The sequence below is a fragment of the Seriola dumerili genome, unplaced genomic scaffold, assembly GCF_002260705.1.
Source record: "Seriola dumerili isolate Sdu_G_001 unplaced genomic scaffold, Sdu_1.0 BDQW01000187.1, whole genome shotgun sequence".
NCBI classification, from domain to species: Eukaryota; Metazoa; Chordata; class Actinopteri; order Carangiformes; family Carangidae; genus Seriola; species Seriola dumerili.
In genome coordinates this window covers 538757-561067 of record NW_019174442.1, presented here as the reverse complement: position 1 = coordinate 561067, position 22311 = coordinate 538757, and the positions used below count along the sequence as shown (strand labels likewise).

The 22311-nt window shown below is 39.2% G+C and overlaps 2 protein-coding genes across 2 annotated transcripts; both read right to left on the bottom strand.

Moving 5' to 3' along the window:
- Nucleotides 1-711: 711 nt before the first annotated feature.
- hhat (hedgehog acyltransferase) lies at nt 712-15537 on the bottom strand. The gene is made up of 12 exons (XM_022752960.1): nt 15442-15537; nt 13728-13876; nt 13566-13630; nt 13295-13408; nt 13006-13200; nt 11437-11649; nt 10958-11135; nt 10510-10660; nt 8479-8514; nt 5861-6062; nt 5092-5236; nt 712-1627 (listed from the first exon to the last, which is right to left on the bottom strand). Exons 2-12 carry the CDS (start codon nt 13846-13848, stop codon nt 1542-1544), a joined length of 1506 nt encoding a protein of 501 aa, XP_022608681.1. The 5' UTR covers nt 13849-13876; nt 15442-15537; the 3' UTR covers nt 712-1541.
- A 716-nt stretch (nt 15538-16253) lies between these two features.
- myoz1 (myozenin 1) lies at nt 16254-21665 on the bottom strand. Its single transcript, XM_022752973.1, has 6 exons — nt 21413-21665; nt 19587-19673; nt 18652-18839; nt 17864-18143; nt 17149-17314; nt 16254-17068 (listed from the first exon to the last, which is right to left on the bottom strand). Exons 2-6 carry the CDS (start codon nt 19669-19671, stop codon nt 16834-16836), a joined length of 954 nt encoding a protein of 317 aa, XP_022608694.1. The 5' UTR covers nt 19672-19673; nt 21413-21665; the 3' UTR covers nt 16254-16833.
- Nucleotides 21666-22311: the final 646 nt, after the last annotated feature.

Sequence of the window (22311 nt, the reverse complement as noted above, 5' to 3'; positions counted from 1 at the left end):
CTCTGTGCCATAAAGATCCACTATTAAAAACTGAGCCACATTGTCACACTGGCAAACAGTCTCATTCATTAGTATGAACATGGGCACTGTGGTTTAACTTTTTACACTGTCCTGCTGCTGTAAATACTCACCACTAGAACATTTATGTATTAATTCGCTGCACAAAATAGTCCTCAAGAAAAGCGTTATTTACTCTTACACTGTTTTAGGAAATAACATAAACTATATATTTTTGACCCATTTTTAAAGATTTACATTTTAAGTTTGCAAATGGATTTGAGGCTGAGAGTGTGGGGGAAGTCAGAAATCATTTAGACACAGACCAACACATTGTTGATTTCGGTTTGTTAATGGGATTTGTTGAAGAATAAAGAACAGCATCAGACACCGGACTACTCCAAGAACTCCTTCGAACTTCTCTGCTAAAATAAGTCTTTCTGTAATACTTTCTGAAAAGTTTACAGTGTTTTTTGGAGGAGTTTTACGAGTTGATTTAAGATAGGTTGAAGGAGTTTCTCAATCAGTGGGGGAGCAGTTTAACTGCTTCATCATATCCAAAAACACTGCACAGCTGAATGTCCATATTTTGCTGACATGCATGTAGCAGGCACAGACTGTATATGGTTTCAGCAGGGACACTGAGGCTCATTGCATCACGACCAGCATCTATTATAAAATGGATGGAGAAATGGATTTTTGTAATCATGTAACTAGACATACAAAGTTTTAATCCAAACACGACAACTGGTTCTGAATTTGGTTGACGTTTTGAAGGTACAAGGTGATACATAACAACACATAAAAAAGTAAACCATATTGTTTTTGTTCTTGCTTTCCTCTACATTCCAGTGTAACTTTGTCGACTTGAAAGCTAGTGTGTAGTCGCTCTACAGCTTTTTAGCAATGCATCTACTAATACTAGTGTCATTCTACAGGGAAATAATGACATTGATCAGGTTCCTGCTGCTCTAATCAGTCTTCTGTCTATTGACAACCTCTGAATACGCACCTGTTTTTGTGGCGAGCTAAGGGAGGATAGTAAATGTGAAATTAGCATTTCTCCAGCTTTCTGCACCGCTGAGCAATACCTTATCAGTCATATAACCGTGACAGATTCAAGGTCCATATTTTCCTTTACAGTTTCTTAGAATAACAGTGATTCACTGCAGCTTAATGGGTAGAAAACATGCCAAGGCAGAATATGACTTATATAGCAACTGCCCTTATTTTATAGCATCACTTTCATTCTATTACAGTTAATGTGCACTTAAATTTTCCATGGTGTATATAAAAATCTCTCCTTGGAAAGAATCAACACTGATCCTTTAAGTCTTAGCGTGCAGACAGATTTTGCCCGGTTCCTGCAGGTCGTGGAAAGTGGCTGCTCAGCTGCACTTCAGCCGGGTTAGGACAGGTTCAGTGGCCATGAGCCAGACTCGCCACAGAGACGCGGGGTGGTGGAAACGAGGCAGTGGACTCAGCAGGTTGTTCTGGTTGTCCGGCAGCACAGATTCTCACTCTGTTAATAAAGTCAAGGTGACTCATGGCGGGCGAGAAGTCCTCTCTAGTCCAATCTGTGCAAAGCAGTAGAGGAAGGCCAGCATAGGTGGGGCCGTGGTCGACCAGCCTGAAATGAAAAGAAAACTGATATACTCATCTGTAACAGGGAATATTCAGATTTACAGAAAGGTTCCTATGTTATGTACCGAGACTTGCATTCTTTTAAAAGCTCTAAAGAGACAGAGAGTAATAGTTTGGTCAGTTCTCTCTGCTGTACTGTGTTGTGTTACGGTTATTTTCTTTTTCTATTTATAGCTGCTTCTTAGAGGGTCGAGCCGGCAGGTAAGGACAGCTGTCTGCACCTCCTCCCCAACTGGCGTGGCTCCAGATTATCTCAGTAACCCGCACCTGCACCCACAATGCTCTTCAATGGTCTATTCTTTTCTATTCATGTCAAAATCTAATTCACATACACACATGCTGCTTTATGCACAGCTGTACTGTCAGTTTCCTGTCTGCAGAAGAGAAAGGTGACGTGTGTTAAGGCTTGCAAAGCCATATTTTGATGATAAATATTTTTATGGTATGTTGAAGTGAAGTGAAGTGAAGTTTTGTGCGGTTTGGAAATAAGCATTATTTTATTGTTCGCGTTTGCCTTTAAAAACAGCCTTGATGATGTTTCCAGTCCATGCGAGGTAATTGTTAATCACATAAGACATGTGAATCATTTTCAAGCACACTTTTTGAATATTATGTAAATGAATCATTCAAAGCATTTTACCCTGCGTGCACCATGAGCAAGCCTGCAGTCGTACCAAGACGTCCCAGTGTTTTGTCTTTGCAGGTATGTACATTTCATTAACACCCTCAGTGTGAAACATATTTCCTAAACAGTCATCCAACCGTTGCAGAAGACAAGCAAACACCACTAGCCAAATGTTATTAAGAGGCAAAGCTACTAATTACTAAGCCTTGGTAAAGAGCTGGAGAGTGGAAGATCTTAAAACCTATTTCCTCCAGTTGCCTGTTACTATGGCTCTAATCAAACAGTGCTGTAATTACACCAGTTTCTTTTGCCACTTGATTAGCAGAGTGTGTCTAGTTCAAATGAGGTGAAAAAGGCCACTGGCAGAGAGGCAGCTCAAGACTAAATATAAAGCTGATTAGTGATCAGAAGGACTGCCCCGCTCAGTAAAGTAGAGACTGACAACTTGTAGGTTTAGCTCTGATATTGTTAGACGGGCAGAAACTAGGAACAACTCGTGGGTTTTACAGAATAATACAGCGAGACTGAGCTTTATTTCAGCCTTGCTAGTGGCATCGCTCGAGGAATGGCAGCGTCTTTCTGATGGTCCAGAAATATCTCAATATTGGATGGACTGGCATGAAATCTGCTGAAGGTAGTCACGGTACCCAGAGAATGAATCCTACCAACACTGGTGATCCCCAGACTTTTGATTGTTTGGTCTAAAAAACATCAGAAAATAATGAAAAATGAAGATAAGAATTTCCCAGAGCCCGAGATGATGTCTTCAAGTAACTTTTTCCATTTGAGCAATAACGAAAACCAGAAGATATTTAGTTTACTGTAACTTTACACTAGAGTAAACGGAAAGTCGTCTCACAGGAGAAGCTGCAACAATAAAATATTTGGATTTTGATTAAAAATGGACATAATTCATTGATTATCAAAATACTTAACGATCACTGTCAACTAATTAATTCATTAATCATTTCACTTTCTCAGTGCCGACTAATATAAAGTAGAAGTACTGATTGATGACATAGTTTGGAGACGAGGAGTTTTAAGTGACTTATTCATTTGAACCATAACCATTTCATTTTCATTGCAGCCATTATAATTTAATGGGATGATTAATATTATTGAACTAATATGAAGCACTGTGTCTACTGGTATGTTACATTCTCAGGACCATGACTTCAGAGTGATCAGTGGCCACTTACACTTACATTCTCAATATACATATACAGCTATAGACACACAGTGTGATGAGGAATTTGTTTTTCAGCAGAGGTCAGAGTGCAATTACGCTACTGCTTGCACTTGTAAAAATCCCAGACAGGCTGATTTAGAAGCATTGATTTCATGTTAATGAAGCAAACCGCAACTCCCCCCTCGGTGATTTATTACGCAGACATCACAGACATAAGTAATGGCTTCAGGCATTTCTGGTGGATCCATTATACCTCAATTTAAAGTACAAAAACACAATTACTCAGTGGAAGCGACAACATTATGAAGTTGGGTATTCAAAGGTCTATTTAAAATCATGCATTGCCAAGTTTTATCTTTATTTTTAGAACTTTAATGGTCCGAATGAATCGCCGTAAAAGCAAACTGAGATTCCCTGTTAGTTTCTAGTTCTTACTTTGAATAATTCACAACAGAAATGTTTTTTTTTCAAGCACGCTGTTCTTATTTTTAGGTTTCTGTTAACTTATTTACACCCGGGCTACAGTATTGTGTGTGTGAAAGGGGTCAGGAGTGCTAGAGGAAGCATAGTATTTCGCACCATTTGCTGTGAGCCTGCCAGGCTTCCCACAAATGATCACTGTCACAATAAAGCCTAACTGGTGACTAGAATATGACCTTCGTCAGGCAGCAGATGTTTGATGAACCCACTGTGCTCTACCTGCCCGGCAGAAAACAGCTCACAGACAAAGTTAGCGCCTAGCAGGTGACCACAGTTGAGCATTTAGCAGCTAAAGAGCCGGATAATTCCCTCAGGATTTGGTGAGACAGAGAAAGAGACACAGGGAAAGTGAATTATGTGCCAGAAACACAACTTCAAATAAAAGCTAAAGTTGCCCTGTCTCAGCTCAGTGGTAAATAGGCAACTGTTTGTTAACATGTAACACTAGTACCTAGTACTAGTGACTTTATAAGATGTCAGTGTTGTGTTTACAGCTTGTAAACACAACAGCTTGTTCTGCTGCCTCTAAGTGGCAAAAACTCAATTACTGGTGCTTTAAAAATGAGTAAACCATGCATTCTAATTCAGCATGAATTAACAGTGCTTATTAATAAATTATATGAGTTATATGATGTTGTATCAACACCAGGCTGAGCTCTCAGCGCTGACTCTGCAGCAAAGTGAAGCTCAGACTGCTTATCATGTGTGGACAGGCTTGTGGAGAGCCTGCCATCTTGCTTTAGGTACCAAATGAGGCAAATAAAGACACAGGGAGCAAAACAGGGACTGGCACAACCATGAAGCAGATGTTTCTCTATTTGGGAGAGTTTGCCCAAACAGATGCTGAAAATGCCCCAGTAATGACCGCTGCCTCACTCATCCACTGAAAATACTGCTAAATATACAGACCTACTGAACGGCAGCATTTTTAATCACTGCATTATATTTTATTTATGATTTTATTTTCAGCCTATGTGAGCCGCCCCCTCTGTTGCTTTGGACATACTATGTTTAGCTGGAGGGAGCATCTGTGATGTCCTACAGTTCAGCATAATGTCTAATGCTCCACGCATTTATAAATGCCAGCTGAAAATAAAGCAAAAATAAAAAGCACACACAAATTCCTATTGAGTGAGTGCTGAGGACGGCAATTTACCTTGAATGAAGACACGCTTCCAGAAGATTCTGCCAACATGTATCCCCCCAAGAAACACAAGATTAGAGAGGATGAGCATGGCAGTGGAGAAGGCAGAGAGAAAGGCGATGGAACGCCTTTTCATCGCCGGAGAGAAATTCTGCTCCTGGGAAATCAGTAAATAAATAAGTAAATTGCAGGAGGACCACTAGAGATTTTCATTGTAAATCGGAAAACACAAAGAACACCAAAGCACCTGGCTTTAATGAACTGTGTGACCATAAACTAGGTGGATTACACAGTACGCCATTAGATTTGATTTCTATTTTAAGAACACAAACCTTCTCGCCAAGGCTAGAGGCCAAAAAAGCAAAAGCAGCCTGAATGAATCTATTGTTAATGTATTGGAAACAGACTCTTCACTGTGACAATTAGATGTAGGGATGGGAATCCAGAGCCGGTTCCAGTAAAGAACCTGTTCCAAAATGTCCAAACTATTGGAATTGTTTGTCTTATCTTAGCTTATCAATTCCTGTTATCGATGCCACACAGAAAATTGATCAGGAATCAAAAAAATTGGACCAATAAGCAGAATCCATAATGGCATTGGTATCAATAAAATCTTATTAATTCCCATCCCTAATTAGATGTGACAGAATCCTCGGGGCATTCTCTTATTAAATCAGATTATGTGACCCCATCATGTCGGCACATCTTAACCGAACATCCAGTCAATAGAATAACCAGGGAATTTGATCCATATACAGTTTTGCTTGGATTTCAAACTTACAACAGTGGAGTGAATCAAGGGTGAAGCAAAGAGAGACTTCACTCCGTTTTCCACCAGAACTCCCGCCCAGTTCATCAGGGCCCAGTACTGTAAGTAGTCATGGCCGCCGTGCCACAGACAGACGAATCCGAACGCAAGGCCAGTGGATAACAACTTGTAATGAGGGCCGTGTCGTGAACCTCCCAACGGCACATAGATGTATCTGAAACACGAGCACAGACATAGTAAAAAAAAAAAAGGACTTCAATGCTGTTAGAAATAATAAATAAAGTCTTACACTTGTTTAAAGGAGATTATAACCTGTCCAAGTCAAAGAAAAGCAGTGAAAGAAAATGACAGACAGGCAATATAGTGAATTATTCGTCTTTAGCAGGACAGGGATATATCGCAGCCACTGAATAGTGCAGATGTAAAACAAAAGAGGAGAGAAAATGGCACCACAATGCACCAATGAATTGCAAAGAACACCTGTCACAGAAATGATCATGTCATATTCATTGATTTTTAATCAAGTAAACGTTGCTCTGACGTCCAATGTAAAAAAATAGACAGATTGAGGACCGACAGTTAAATGAAAGTAAATATCAACCACATAACTCACGCATGTGAATTTACAGTGGTTTAAATGAGATTACATCATACGCGGTATAAAGCTGTATATTCAACTAGCCCACTTGATGTGAATAATATCCCTCCAATCAGTAAAGAGTCTGGCACATGTCGTGAAGAGAAATGGTCTCAGATACTGTGAGAACCTCGTCTGTCCCAGAGGGGCCGACAGTCTCAACATGCTACATCAGTCCAACGCACGTAGAAACAAACATCACATTCTATCTGGTGTTGCTGAGCTGGGAACTAATTATCTCAGCCACCCTGTGGCTAATCAATGTTCCTGAAAGATGAGCCAGCATTTTCTGAGCCTTAAATAGAGTGGCCAGCTTGGCCATATTGGAAGATGAAAGTGGGTGCAAAAGCAGATGGAGAGGTACCAGTGTTAGAGCCAGAGCAAACTGAATACCTAAACATGCGGAGTATCTATCCATCTGGTCAAATTATTTAAATGTAAACGGGTTTAAAACAGATGTCAATCAAAATATGATCATTTTGAGATATACATTAATACCTGAATAACGTGTATAACAATGTGTTGTGTAATGCCTGACTACTGCGAGCTGATGGTGGATGGAACAACAACAGCCTTTACAGAGTGACAATAGGAATTAGAAAGTCCGGCAACTTTTATTGTTGTTTCCTGAGCTCTCATACAGATACACAGTTTACATGATCTTTCTTGCTTTAAGTCCAATTGGAGCCAAATTTGAATGATGACCTCTACCCAAGCCAGTCCATGCCCCCACTTACTTACTTAAAACTAGTGTATCCCAGGATTTGGGATCAAACACTCCTTCTCATACACAGCTGCAATAACATCATTAAAAAAAACACTGAGAGCTCTTTTGTTGGCCAGTAACTGTATATGTGTGTGAAACAGAGAACCTGAGACACACGGCGGTGTACAGGAAGGGGAAAGCGTAGTGGAATGGCAAAGAATGAGCCACTTAGCTGCCCAGGGAGACAGGGTGTCAGTGAATCATGTGGAGCACATCATTTAACACCTACGCACTCATCTAGCCCTCTTCAGACAACTTCAACAGAATTTCAGAACTGCATTAAAACCTCTTTAAAAGCACTTTCACAAGAAGGAACGTCGGGGCATTATGTCATGGGTATCATTTTGCATCTGCAGTAGGATAATTGCAAGCGATGCCATTAAGCAGGAGAAAACAATTTCCAATGAACACAGATTAAAATAGAAAGTTGCATTTGCAATTTAAATTCTAGGATCTTGAGCAAATTAATTGGAGCCACTGCCTGCTATGCTGTATTTCATTTTAAACTCATCTTTAACATTTGAAAAGCAGATGCACATGTATAACATCAAACGTGACAAAACAGAAGAAAACAACCAGACAACACAAATATTAATTAGCAAACAATAACCAAGACAAGGGAACATTTTCGCAGAATATCTCTGACAACCGTGCAACTCTAGCGTTGCCTTAATGTAGCAACTTGCATCTACCAAGCGGACCATAAACTCTCAATAGGCTGCATTCAGCCAAGTGTGCATCATTAGCAGACGAGCTAATAGTGTGCGCTGTCCAAACTACAAGTGAGCAAACACATAATGCTCCCATTACATATGCACATATTAAACAAGACGGCATTTCTCCGGGGTGCAGGAACAGTAACACAACAGAGGAACTATTCACCAACAACATGCAACCTCATAATCATGAGAAAGCCTACATGCAAATGCAGCATCCTTGTCCATTGTGATGACACACACTGGCAGGCAGCTGGAGAATGGCACCTTTTTTTCTTTTTTTTTAAGATATTCAACTGACAAGTTCAATACCCCACAGGAAATGAGCTCTTCGCAGTAAGTGTGCAATAAATAACAGATACAGTATGATTAAACACACACTGTTCCAAATATTAGAAATATAAGATAAGATAGATAGGTATCATTTGATTTTTATTAAATGACATTTCACACTTTTAGTGCACATTAACATCTGAATTAGTCTGTCCACCGCTCATGAAGTGCCTCTTACCTGATGAGCCATCGATACAGCCCCTCATCAAAGTGCCTGAGAGTGAACAAAAAAATAAAGAATATTTGAGTCACAAATTTACATAATAATGTAGCACTAACACCTGAGCACTGGGCTTCATATAAACTGAGGCATGTGCAGTCTGTATGATGCATGTGTGTTTGTGTGCTCGCGCTCTGTCATTAAGAAGATTAGAAAAGGCGTTTTTCTTTTTTTATTTGCTCTGTCTGTCTATAAACTGGAGCTGTTTACTCAGTGATGTCGGTGGACAGCTTTATGCATTCCATCAATGTTGTCAACATTGGCCAGCTCAGCACACACAGGCTGGGTTGGAGTGCGTCAGTGTCAGCACATTGATGGCCGAGCTAGGCTACAGGCGATGCATTTTTACAGCAAAACCAAAAACACAGACCTACATCTCAACTTTATGTTATGCTCAGTATGAAGGCAGCATTTTCTCACTGTTATTTACATCGAGGAAGAGAGTGACACTGCTAATTTTACGGTTTTATTGTATATTATGAGGTTTGCATTTAATTGCATGTTTGTTCTGTTTAAACCTTGTTCAGACCCTCAGTTGTCAGTTTATTAGGTACATCGAGCTAAAATTAATGCAGCTTAACACAACACTCCTGCTATAAATCCTCCCTTTATGAAGGTTTTAATGTTCAGTTTGTATTGAAACTGTTTTAGAGAGATGTTAATTCAACTTTATGTTAGTGTTAGTATATTTGCCTCGCTTTACTTTAATTACTTTATTGCCTTATGCCTGCCCTTTGTAAAGCACTTTGTACATTCTGATTTTGATCAGGGCCATATAAATAAACTTTATTATCACTATCATTTTTGAGGCTACAGTTTGTGCTGCTGTGCAACTGTATTGCATTATACAGAGAGGCATTTCTCTTATTTAGCCTCCCCTTATTGATATAAATGAAGTGGACAGAATAATAGAAACACCTGTCAGTATAATGCAACTAGTTCAACGACACCACAACCTGCAGTCTCCAAAATGATCATTCAGTTGAATCAAGGCAGTTTAAACACAAACTGAACATTACAACCCTCATGAATGTAGGATTTATTGCAGGACTGTTGTATTACACTACATTATTGTGGGCTAAGTGCAGCTAATAAACTGGCAACTGAGTGTATGTTACAGCATATTTTGCAGCATATTTGTCCAGAAGTGGTTTGCATCCTGGAGGACCTTTAGCCTTTTTTTTTTTTTTTTTTAAATATGAAGTCTTACTGATTAAGGTGCTTTATCCCTGTGTAACAAACACTGCAACGAGTGTGTTCATTAATATGAGCAATTGTGACCCCTTCAGCATAAACCAGGCATAGTCCTTTCCTTTGCTTTGTAACAAAAGTGTTGAACGGGGTTAATAAATGAACCAGTTATAATGACATTTAATTTCATAATGTCCAATTTTTTGTGGAGGACAGAAATAACTCATTACTGAACTGAACCTGAAAAACAAAGTATCTTTCCTGTTTGGTGTAATTACTGGACTGCATAATATACTCATAAACTGGAAACTGTCAGATCACATTTAAAACTGACACACAGTTGTAACTTGCATTTTAGTTTTTGGTGATTTTTAAAATGCAGATGTGTTTGATTTTGTTTCATGAATTATATTTAGGACAGCTGCTACAAACCTGTTTTTATTTAGAGAGGAAAAAGGGAAAAGATTTGGTCTGCAAATACAGAATCAGTCCTAGTGAACAAACCATTTATCGTCTGAAAGAATGATATAATATTCCTGGTGCTGAGGTGACCTATTGTTCTGATTGCCAGTAATAATAGAAGATGAGACAATTCACTGTGCCCAGTCTGAATCTGATTGCCAAAGCACAGTGTGCACTCACAGCACTTCACATTACATGTACCTTTTCCTCAAGGATAGCAGGGATGCTAGCTTTACCAGTACCTGGAGTGTTGAGGAATTCTGGCCGCGAGACCAGTATAGTACTGTATTTATGTCAGTGGTGTTAACTGGCGTGGGTTCCGGTATATGATCTTACCTCCACATCCCTGTGAAACTGTACATGATGCTGACACAAGAAGGAAGCTTTGGGGGAACTAGTTTATCCACAGTAGCCAACATGGAGGGAAGGCCAAAGAGTACCAGGTACTTCACATAGAAGAACTGGACCAGGGCCAGGGCCAGACCGCCTGTGAAGCAGGGAGAAGGTTTTCCAACAAATATAGGACTCCAAGTGAAAGGGAGCATGTCAAATACAAACAAAATCACACATCAGAAAAACTGGATTATGACTCGTGAGCAATGACTGAGTCAGTAATCAGCATATCTGATGGGAGTTTTAGAACCAACTAAATCCCGTGGGGGTAAAATGTTTTGAAATTCTGCATCTTGAAAACATGTTGAGTGTGTCTGAGTGGCAGGGGAACATTAAATCTGAAATTATTCTGTGAATTAAAGCCAAAAATACATCTAGTGTAAAGACTTACCCAAGGCCCAAGGAGGAAGAATCTCTAAATAGGTCTCATTGGACTGGATGGAGTGCATGTACATTACATGGATCATGTATTCTGCAATGCACCACCACAGTATGATCCGTCCTGATCTGAGCACCAAGTAACTAAAAGCAGAATGGTCCCTGTCACTCTCCTCAGCAGACCTGCGCATCTGCAGGTGGAGAAAGTGAGCATGTTGTTAACGGGTCCTGGATGTATCACCACTACCAAAAGACCAAATAATGAACATGCACAATGAACATGTATATATCAAATCCAAAGATGGGTGTGAAAATGTTCACAAAGTGATGTGGAAGTGATCAGACATCAGACCAAATATAAGGTAGCTTTTTAGAAAATGTGACCTGAGAGATGACCTGCAGCAATCACCCTCCAGAATAAAAACAAAACAAGCTAATTTTCTTTTTTGCCAAAGTCTCTATTTCAGGAGTAACATCCGATGGCTCTTTTACCTGCTCAATGTAGTCTTTGTACGTGATAATGGGTCCATTGTAGAAAAAAGGATGATAGAAGGTGTATGAAAACAACCAGCAGAGCTGCACAAGTCCACCATGTTCAGTTGGGCACCAGCAATGCTCCAGACTGAAGCTGATGAAGCGTAGACCACAGACAGCAACACTGAAGAGCAGCAGATAGTACTCCTCCTCCGTCTTGTACCAGCCTCTCTGTGAAATACAGTGGGAAGGCCAATTATTTTAAGACATTTCTGGGGACTACTTATATAAATAGTGACAGTTTGACACTAAATTTTGATTCACTTTTAAAATCACTCTTTACCAAATGAGAACATTAGCATTTTCCAAAATACTAATAAACAAATGCTTCAGCTAAATTTTCATGAGGTCAACCTTGGGAATGACATTGCTTTCGAAGCTGTGCTTGAACACAGGAATCAGTTGTATGCAATTGCATGTGTGTAGAGGGGGGTGAGCACAGGAGGGGAAGGGGCGGATTTTAAGAGGCATGCAGAGGTCTGTCAGGTCAATGTCACTTTCTAAATTCAAATTTCTAACTTTTGTGACTGGAGCACAGGTGCCTGGCTGTAACCAGGCTTGACGTGTCAGATAATCTACAGTTAAAGGATGTTTTTAGAGGAGATGATAGACTATCATACAAGAGCCAGTTTCCATAACAATCATCGAAGAAATGAATGGAATTAAGTTCCTAATTGTGTTCATCATTGTGCTGTATTAAATAAACTGCAGTTTAGTTAAATTTAGTTATCACTGCAACAAATGTTTGACTCTGAGAATATGAGCACCGTCTGTCAGCATCTGTCCCACTGCTTCTCACATTTTCACATTCTTGAAAGAAGATACTGAGTTTTTCCTATCTTCTAATCCTCAGGAAAAACTGGAAATAATCTGCTTAACACATATGTTTTCAATAAATTCACTGAACTTGTACAGATATAGAATAATGGAGCTGGACCAATTGGCTTAACATCCCTTCAGTATCTTGCACCCCCTTGTGTTCCTTGTAAATATGACATTTAGTGATGATCAAATAGTGATAGCTGATTGAACAGTGATTCTCAAATTTTTATTATTAAAGGACTTGGGGGTTAATTGACTATGTGAGACATGCTGATCTTAAATTGATAAGAATGGTGGCCTTTATCGTGGAGAATTTTAATTTGGTTTGATAACAGTATTATTGCTTTATATACCTGTTTAGCCTCATTTACATTGAATGATTTTATCAACATAGAAATGTAAAAAAGTAGTTACAGAAATTAACATTTTTTTTCTTGATGTAGTAAAAGTGATTGGTTTTTTGTATTATTTTTGTTTTAGAACCAAATTCACATTCACACACACACCAATAGAGATGCTGGCCTCCATTCATCCTAAATCTTATGGAGTTTTGTGACTCAGGAAAAAACACTGAAAAATATATTCAGCAGATTCAAATTTAAATGGAAGAACAACTTTTTTTTATTTTAATTTGAAACTTTTAAATGCAAGATAAAGATGCCCCTCCGAAACCAGGAACAAGAATAAATGAGGTGATAAACCCACCTGGACCTCTTGAAGTGGTTGGATGTGAAGTGTAGAGAGCAGCAGCAGATTTAAAGCCCAGGACAGAGCAGGTTTGCGCAGTTGGGCCACTGAAAAGGACAGTCCCAGATGTACCAGCAGCACACTCACACCTTTAACCCCCAACACGCTGCTGGCTGCTAAGAGGCCATATATGGTGAGTGCTGGCACCCTAAGCTGTTGGAGGAACATGGAACGTGTTGGATTGAAACATCTCCCTGATAATAGCTACAGTCTTAACAAGTACAGCACTGCAGAAGTTGCTTCCTACCTTGGGATAAAAGATGCTGGTCAATCTTGATATGATGCCATGACCAGTCAGGGTCCAAAGTAAAGATGTCTTCGCCCATTCAGTCCAGAAACTCCACTCAAAGTCTGATGGGTCCTGACAAAGACAACTAACTTTAACGGTGTGATTAAGCCCTAGTTTTTTTAAAAACTGAAACTAAATTGAAGCAAGCTTTTTAAAACTTTTTAGTTTCTGTGACACAAAATCTCTCATATTAGGACTGGACTTAACACAAACTTAATTCAGAACTTACCCTTTTAAAACCCTTAAGAAGGCCTTTTTCCAACTGCAATCCTCTTTCTAGTCCCACTTCATGTTCTGAGGTACAAAAAGGAATTAACTTCAGTTTTCTTACAACATTTCACCTCAATTCACTTAACCAATATATTGATATATATCCGTCCATCTACCTTACCTTTGGAGAACCTGTGCAGTTGGTAGAAAGAGTAGAGATGTGAGCCAAAGGACAGCACCCAATACGCAAGGATCTCTGTCCATGGCAGGGGTGCCAACTGGGCCTTTGATCTAGATGTCATCAGGTTAAATCACTGTGCTATAGTGGACCTGAAATAGAGTGATTGAGAAACATACAGTAGTTTGATTCTTTTTCAATTCACATGAACTGCTAAATGGTGCACAGCTGTTGAACTTCAAAATTATCTGCAAAAGAAATGCTAAGATGTGTAAAACTGTACTAATTTATAGACCAAGATCATACTAACCTTTAATGAAATTGAAGAACAATTTATGCTAATTTATCAATTAGTTATTTATTTATGGTATTGTTCGTTTTCTGTTTCAGTATATGTGATCTAATTTGTGATAGTTTAATGATTTTATTATTTCTTTTGCCGTGTGTGACTTGCCTTGTTGTTTATAAACGTATTTTCTCAATGAAGCACAAAAAACATATTTCACAGCCTCAAATTCAGAGAGCTAAATATGTTTTAAGTTGGTCTTTTAAAACATGTTTTGCTTTACTTGAAAAACAACGGAAACTTGTTGAGACTTGTTAATATTATTTTCACTGTACTTACTTAGTACCCAAACGAGAACGTTTTAAACCGTTATCAAATAGAAATCACTGCCGTTGCTAGGTAAGATAGTTTTTTTTGCCAGGTAACACTGCTGGTTCCCAGACGTTGCAGAATATGACGTCGCCCGACCGTCATAACCGCCCCTGCTTTCAGGTTGGAAAAAAAAAAAAGTATTTCCAGGTTGGGCAGTTTTCTTTAATTGGTTAAATTTCTCTTTAATTGGTTGGGTAATAATTGATTCAGACAGGTTGTTATGATTTGTGATAATTTTGAACCATTCAGACGGTTTCCACGTACGAGAGGTTAGTCTAAATTCCAGGGGTTTAAACTGTAACGTGAGTCAACATTAGCTGTTGTGTGAGGTGAAAGGACGATCAACAGTTGCAGCAGCAGTGGTGGCAATTCAGGTAGGCTGCTTTACGAACCCCTAGCGCCCGTTTTCAGCAATTTCTGTGAAACATTGTAGTCTTAGCTCAGTTAAATACGAACACACAAACATAATACACCTATTTTTAGATTAATTGGATTTACACTTTCCGGGGATATCATTATGTTATCGCAAAAGAAACGTTCATAAACCCGTGTAGCATCATAGATAAAAAGGCGCACCCTATAACTCCAGAACTTGGCTGTGAATCATCATGTTTTGAGGTTTTCTTCCGTATCAAAGTAATTCGTTGATAGTTGTCAGTACAGCCAATAGTATGTAGCAATCGCGAACATCTAACGGTGAATTCGGCTGACTTAGTTTCCAAAAATGTAAAGAAATATAGGTTAAAACGAGGCGATTGGGTTGGTTCTACAGTCAAATTGGGTTACTTTTTGTCAGTCGAATATGGCAACACTGCGAGACAAACGGGTAAAGTAAAGACCAAATTCGGTAACGTTACTTGGCATCCTCTTGGCATTTGAGATTATGATGAGACCACTTAAACCAAGTATACGTGTGTGTACACATTTTCGTGCTCATTTGGCCATTTGTTTTATTCCCATTTTGCTGAGTTACATGAAAACGTAAGCTATCCTCGTGGAATGACAGTTAGCTAACGTTAGCTAAGCAAGCTAATCATTGAAACAAGTTTGCAGTGTTACCTAATAATACTGGGCTGGTGTTCATTGCGTCGCTGTAAATTGTAGACTGCACTGTCTGACAGTGCTTAGACCGTAGGAATATACCGCTAGTACACACTCCTGTTTCCCACCTACTGAATTCTCCTTCTTTAACCCTGTTCCATTCTGGCAAATCACTTTTTCTCAGAGCATGACCGCCCCCATCTGTGCCGGAGTGGCTCGTCAGCTTATGCCAGGAAAACCTACTGTATTTGCTGTAGGTTTTAGCCTTATACTGTAGCCTATATAATATAATCTTCATATACAATCAGTGGTTTTTGCCTGAGGTGAAAAGTAATAAGTCATATAGTCAAGTTATAACACTCCTACCTCTCAGCCTAATGTGTATTTTTACTTTTGAGTTTCTTAAGTACATTTTGCTGTTAATGCTTTTGTGCTTTTCTAAAATTATGCATGCATTTTTAAAATATGGTCATGCTATTTTTACTTAAGTAAAAGATCTCAATACTTCCTCCACCACTGGTTTTAGCCTGCATCTTTGATATGATCTGACAAAGGAAAACCAGTAATAACAGTAAGATGAAAATAAGAGATATTTCTCATGGAACTTCATACCCTGATATAATAACTGAAAATATGATTGATGACACAGTAGCAAAGTTGAGTTGACATTGGCCCTGTTGGTCAACACTATAAGATTGCTGGTATTTGTGTGCAAATATAGAAAACCTGGGAAAACAAACAAACACAGGAAATTTAATTGGTAAGGATTTTCACACACACAAAATGATTTCCCCTGACATTTTAATCACTCTACTAGAGGACTGTTACAATTTAAATGGTTAACTGTGGATAAACTGTTGGTTAGTGAATCAACCACTGACTCTATGCATGCATCCTGAATTAGACAAGTTTGTAGCGTTTTCATAGCTCAACAAAAGATCGGAGATTCTTAACAACAAAAAAGGCACTAGGAAATAACAAATATGGTAATAAGTTGACATGAAGACAGTTTGTTCAACAGTAATTGGCATAAATCAATCCTTCATACATGATTCATTCTTTCCTCATTGACAAAATCTGCAACTTCTCACAAAAACAACAACTTTTCTGACAAATTAAAGGAGTGTTTAGACTCCACTTATGAACTTAACAAATGAAATGTTTGATGTTTCATATTCTCGTAACATCTAAACTTTTTTCTTTGCCTTACAACCAAATACAGAGCAAGAACATGACCACATTTCATGTATGATTTCAGTTATCCACACAGAGATTCAAATTCATCAGTACAACAGTTAATTGTAAGCTCATCTATGGTTTCTGTGCATGCTAGTGTGTATGCATGCATTCATGCTTGCGTGTGTGTATGTGCACAGTGAGTGGGTGAGTGATCACAGTATGAATATTTTTTCACAGCTCGTCGGTCTCTCCATCGAAGGGCACAGCATCATTCTCCATATGGATACTGCTGGGCTCACTGCTGCCCACCCAGCCAATAGGAGTGCGGTTGAAGGAAGGCCGGCAGCCGATCTCATGCTGGTATACCACTGCTGGTTCAGGCTCCTCTTTGGTCGGCTCGTTTTCTGGCAGCTGGAATTTCAGGAACTGGCTGGCCTTCTCGAAGCCACCAAAGGGCATGGCAGTCCTAGCAAAGCAAGGTAAGAGGATTATTAAAGCCCCTTTTTGTCACAAAGCTCCTACAAAGTCAGATCCTTAGGGAAGTACCTGTTGAAGGATCTGTATTTGGGCAGATCCTTGTGCTCAGTGGGACCAGGCATTGCTGTTTTCAGAGTGGCAACCAGACCCGCATCACCCTTCATGGCCTTCTCCCATGGCGATATGTATGTCTTCACATGAATAAGCTTCTTAGATGCGTCATCTGTTCCACCTCCTGTAAGTGCAACATGCACCGCGGGAGCATATGATATGATGTTTGTGGAAAAACATTTTGAGAAAAACATTTGTTTAATTTATTTATGTATTTTTTTTGGCTGAGAGTTATACAAGATACCACTTATATAATACCACTCTCATGTCTGTGCACTAAATATGTAGTTTGAGCCGGCAGCTATTTAGCTTAGCTCAGAACATTTACTGGAAACATGGGGAAGCAGTTAGCTTGGCTCTGTCCAAAAGTAAAAAAAAAATCTTCTTTAAAGTCCACAAATTAGTACATTATATCTCTAACACACTGTTACAGGGGTTATGTGCTTGACTATTTCTTGACGGGGTGCATAGCTTCTTGGTGTCTGCAGGTTGCCTGACCACCTCACAGAGACGACAATCTTTATGTCTGTACAATATGTTTAATATTTTGTGTGTTTATTTATTTTATCATCAATCCTTTCTTGTGAATGTGTATTTAAATCCTTTGTGAAGAAAGAGGCACCGTGCCATAAAACAGAATCCCCCTAAAAATGACCAAAAAAGTGATACCAACCTTTTAGTGGAGACCACCCACTGGCTCCTTCATCTTTCCCATGATCACCTCCACCCAGTCCTCCTGCACCTCCTGCTCCTCCTGCTCCTCCTGCACCTGCACCTGCACCTGCACCTGCACCTTTGCTTCCAGGCTTTGGAGGAGGCACAGGGGCTCCTCCTCCAGTGTGTAGCCCTATGAAATTCAGTCCACCCTGCTTGCTAACAAAATGCCCACCAAGGTTTATCATCTGACTGCCCATCTGACCTCCCAGAGAAGGAACAAACTGCTGGAGGTTGTCCTGAAAGAAATGTGATCAAAATAACCAACCATACATCAAACAGTACATTCATTTGTATCTGCTGATTAAATTTGTTTCTTCTTCTTGATGTTATATCTGACATTGCTGAGTACTCTGAGCCCTTTTTGTCTTAACCTGCTTCCAGATAATTAAAAAAACGTAATCTTGCTTGTTTGATTGATCAGTAATAATCTATGACCAAGAGTTTAACCATAATTGGTCCAGGTGACTTGAAATGTAAAAGACCAAAGACATCCATTTACAGATGTCCTAGTGCTATATTTCTTTCAAATGGTTTTAATATGAATGAAAATTAGATTATAAGGTGACAAAAATAAAATGTTTCTTCAAATATTGCCATATTTCTCCAAGTTTCAAGGTTGGTTGAAGGTTCTTTGTGGCATTTTTTGGTGCATTATGCATATTGTACCATTTGAGAATAATTTACTTGAAATTACAGAGAGTGATTGAATTTTGTTTTGTTTTTCTCCATTAACTAGGCTCTCACCATTGACTCACTGCTGAAGATGTCAGGATTATTCTCATAGATGAACTTCTCCACTCTCTTCTGCCTCATCTTGAACATCTTGGAGCCTCGGTTCTTCATCAGGGAAAGCTCCTCCAGCATGATGTCTTTGGGAGTCCTGATCTTTGTTCCCAGGTCGAACTCAGATGCCTCCGGCTCCGACTCATACTCTAGGTAAGGGACACCCAAACAAATGGGCTAAGCATTTGAAAATGTGATAACAAAATTTTACTCAGAGGTGTAGAAAGTTTAACTCTTTCATATTTGATGAACTTTCACAAGGTAAATTGACCAGGGAGATGATCATTCACTGACATGCTTAATCATTTCTGTTGAAAAGATTTGTCTTCATAAACAAAAATGCTTTGTTTGTCCTTGTAGCAGGATTATGATTCTCAGTAGTAACATGCCAATGTGAAAAACTAGGACAAGAATCACAAAAAACTTCAATCAATCAGCAACCAATCTTGTCTGATGATGGGTTGTTATGATATTGACATAACTGTAATCAGAACATTCACTAAAGGATAGGTTTAACCTGCTTGTTTAAACACACCTTCAGTATTCCCTCATTCTCTCTGTCTATGCATTTACTTTCCTCTTTCCTCTGAAACATTTAAAATAATGTTACAAAAGTTTAGCACTTCATAACCATTTTAAACACCATCACATTTAGTGACTGTAAAAGAAACCTGTATAATATCCTGATATTCTGTTGTTTTGTGTTATGTTTTATACTTATTTTTCAATTGTACTGCAGACATAACTGTGTTTATTCTGTAAGATTTGTACCCGCCTACAGTAACTATCACCTATCAGCCAGTCATTTACATAAACTTTGTTTATATGACAGAACTGTACTGAGCAAGGTATCCCAGCCATATTGAAATTTGATTCCACATTCATGTCAGCCTTACCATCCTGAGCGATATGTGATAGGTCAGTTATGATCTTGGAGGGCTTTTTCCGCTTGTTTACGGGGGCAGGTGTTCCCAGAGGCATGTCTGGAAGGCCAGGAGAGAATATTGTGTAAGCAGTAACAATTTTGGATTGCAAACATACAGAGGAAAAAACCCAGGGATAGAAGTAATGAAAGTGAACCTCTTTCTTTCAAGAGACAAAAACAAAGTAATGTAAGAGTTGTTTTTCTTTGTTGTTAAGTGACACATTTTGAATGTCCAGTACAAAATTAGACTAAAGCAAGAAGAGGAATTAAAAGAAAAAAGAAAAAAAGTAAAGCAAATAGTGTTTTCAATGCAGCAACTTGAAGAAGTTGTGCTTGCTGTCTTGAGTTATATAATATAATTCACATAACATTGGCCATTTGAAGGAATATTTATTGATAGTAATATAACTCTAAATCTGCATAGCCTCAGGTTCAGACTAAAATTCAAATACACCAAAAGGATTGTTTTTGTTTTAGTTTCAACCAGCTCCTCAAGATCACTCTTCTCCTTCAACACTTACAGCCATCAACAACCCCTGAAAGTGAATCCACAGGACCTGAATGTAACGGACAGGCAGCACGAGCCCTGCTCATTTTTCAAGTTCAAGGAGGGATGTCAGTGCCCTCAGATTCCCCACATTCTCCAGTGAAACAGATGTCTGCCTCAAAGGAAATGTATAGCTTAATGCATGTTTCTGTTTTGTTTGGGGTTACAAGAGACTGAGTCAACATAAACAGAAGCATGCTGTAGTTTAGGCAGAAATGGATGATCAATGCACCCTGATGCTATTCTACTGCAGTAGAAGTGAAGGTCTCAAGATCATAAAATAGCATTTGGCATTATTCATATCATCTGATCATATTCCCCAATCTGCAGCCTGCATGGGAACATGTTGGCGGGGGAATCTGGGAGTAATACTTTGCTCTGTCTCATCTTTCAAGATATGAATCACTGTTGAAGCATATTCGCATTAATAACCATTTTTTTCTTATAACCTCCCTAGTGTGGGATATGCATCTGGGTCTTACATTATCTCATTTTCTTATGTCACACTGTTTTTTACCTTTCTACATGCATATCAGCACCTTCAGCTCTCAGTAGTTTCTTTAATTCCCAATCAAGTAGCAAAACATCACATCTCATCTACTGGCTGTAACTCAACCCACTGCAGCTATTTTTAAAAGCCATTTCCAGCCAAGACATTTTAGCGACATGTAATGGCGTCATTCGACTATCAAATGGGCTTGAGACAACCCTTAAGGACACAATACACACCTCCAGAAAACAATTCTGAGTGTATGTTTGAACTGCTCTCAAAACATGAATGAGGTCTGAGTAGTTGTAGATGTTAACAAGGAGGGTTTTGGACACTGCTTTAATTCCCTTAAATAATTACAGGCTTAGGGACCACTTGTGCTCAGATTTAACACCCCCATGTCAGGGTTTAGTAACACCATATAAAATCTCTGTAACGCCCACAGAGAGGGATGGTCAGCACATTTACTCATTCCTTTGGTCATTTTAAGACGTACCAAGAAAATCTAAAAGCAGTAAAGTGACTCCCAGAGCCATTTGTTGGGAGAATCAAAAGCATTTTCACCAAAAGCAATAATCTGTTTTTCTGAGTTGTTGAGGTCTTCTTCTGTAATTTTTTCCGCTCCACAACTCAGAGAAATTATGGTTGGGAATATGTTGCACGTCTTTATTCCCGCTTTTTTGTAGGAGCCAGACTTAAAATCCAAACTGTTGGTTGATTAGTAGAACAAAGCACATCGATGGGATGCAGATCCACTCACCGGGTTTTTGTTGTAATCCTGGTAGGAGAAAGAGACCTATAAATACCAAACAGAGAAGAGGAGACCCAGGGTTCAATTCTGGTGATCTCAATCACAAGTTTACAAATCCCTCAGTGCCTCTGACCCTACGTATGGCTGGACCCAGGTCCTGAGAAGTGCAAAAGCCACCCTACACTCAGATGGCAGATCTTCCAGAGGGTTGAGGGTGTGGGTGGCAGCAGTGTTGGTGTCAAGAAGGGAGGAGGAGGTGGTGGTTTAGCTTAGGGGTATGAATAGGGATGGGGGGGGGGAGTCTCTGTTGGCCAGCTGAAAATGCTGATGGTGATATTAAGGGAACAAAATCATTCTCACAGATGGGTCAGAAGCCTATATTTAGTAGCAAAGAACGTGGAGAACAGAACTCAGCTATAAGATAACCTCAGAGGACTCTGGGGTGTGTTTGGGGTACACAGACAGACTGATAGAGAGGGAGAGAAGAGTATATACAAGTGGACAGTGCAAGTTTAAGGTTAAGTATATGTGCGTATATTAGGGCCAAGTTTGTGTTTCAAAGTGAGGGTTAGCTCCTTTACTCCCTACATTACTCTAACGTGACACTAGATTGTCACATTTTCAGTTCCTCTGGATCATCATGTGGATGTCATGATGGACATGTGGAGACAGAGCTGTCAGATACTCTATCTTTGTCTGGCTAAAACAGCTTGTGCAAACACTACTGTAGCATCCAAAGACTAATACCAATTAAAGACAGTACATGTTTTATCATTCTGCTATGCTTTGTAGTTTTCTTCATTTTGGGAGTATTGTAGTATGAATGCATGAAAACAATTTTAATTTTATTTTAAGAAAAAATTACCTTAAAGTGCAATAAAAACATCTGACATCCACAGCCATCATAA

Bases quoted from the DNA above. Each gene is read 5' to 3' on its own strand.
- hhat (XM_022752960.1), bottom strand. From the start codon at position 13,848: ATGACATCTAGATCAAAGGCCCAGTTGGCACCCCTGCCATGGACAGAG. The intron at 13,201-13,294 runs GTAGGAAGCAAC...TTCCTCCAACAG, and splicing joins CCAGCATCTTTTATCCCAAG to CTTAGGGTGCCAGCACTCAC. The intron at 1,628-5,091 runs GTAAATTGCCGT...TTTTCATTTCAG, and splicing joins GAAGCGTGTCTTCATTCAAG to GCTGGTCGACCACGGCCCCA.
- myoz1 (XM_022752973.1), bottom strand. From the start codon at position 19,671: ATGCCTCTGGGAACACCTGCCCCCGTAAACAAGCGGAAAAAGCCCTCC. The intron at 18,144-18,651 runs GTGAGAGCCTAG...CATTTCTTTCAG, and splicing joins TCTTCAGCAGTGAGTCAATG to GACAACCTCCAGCAGTTTGT. The intron at 17,069-17,148 runs GTACTTCCCTAA...TTGCTTTGCTAG, and splicing joins AAATACAGATCCTTCAACAG to GACTGCCATGCCCTTTGGTG.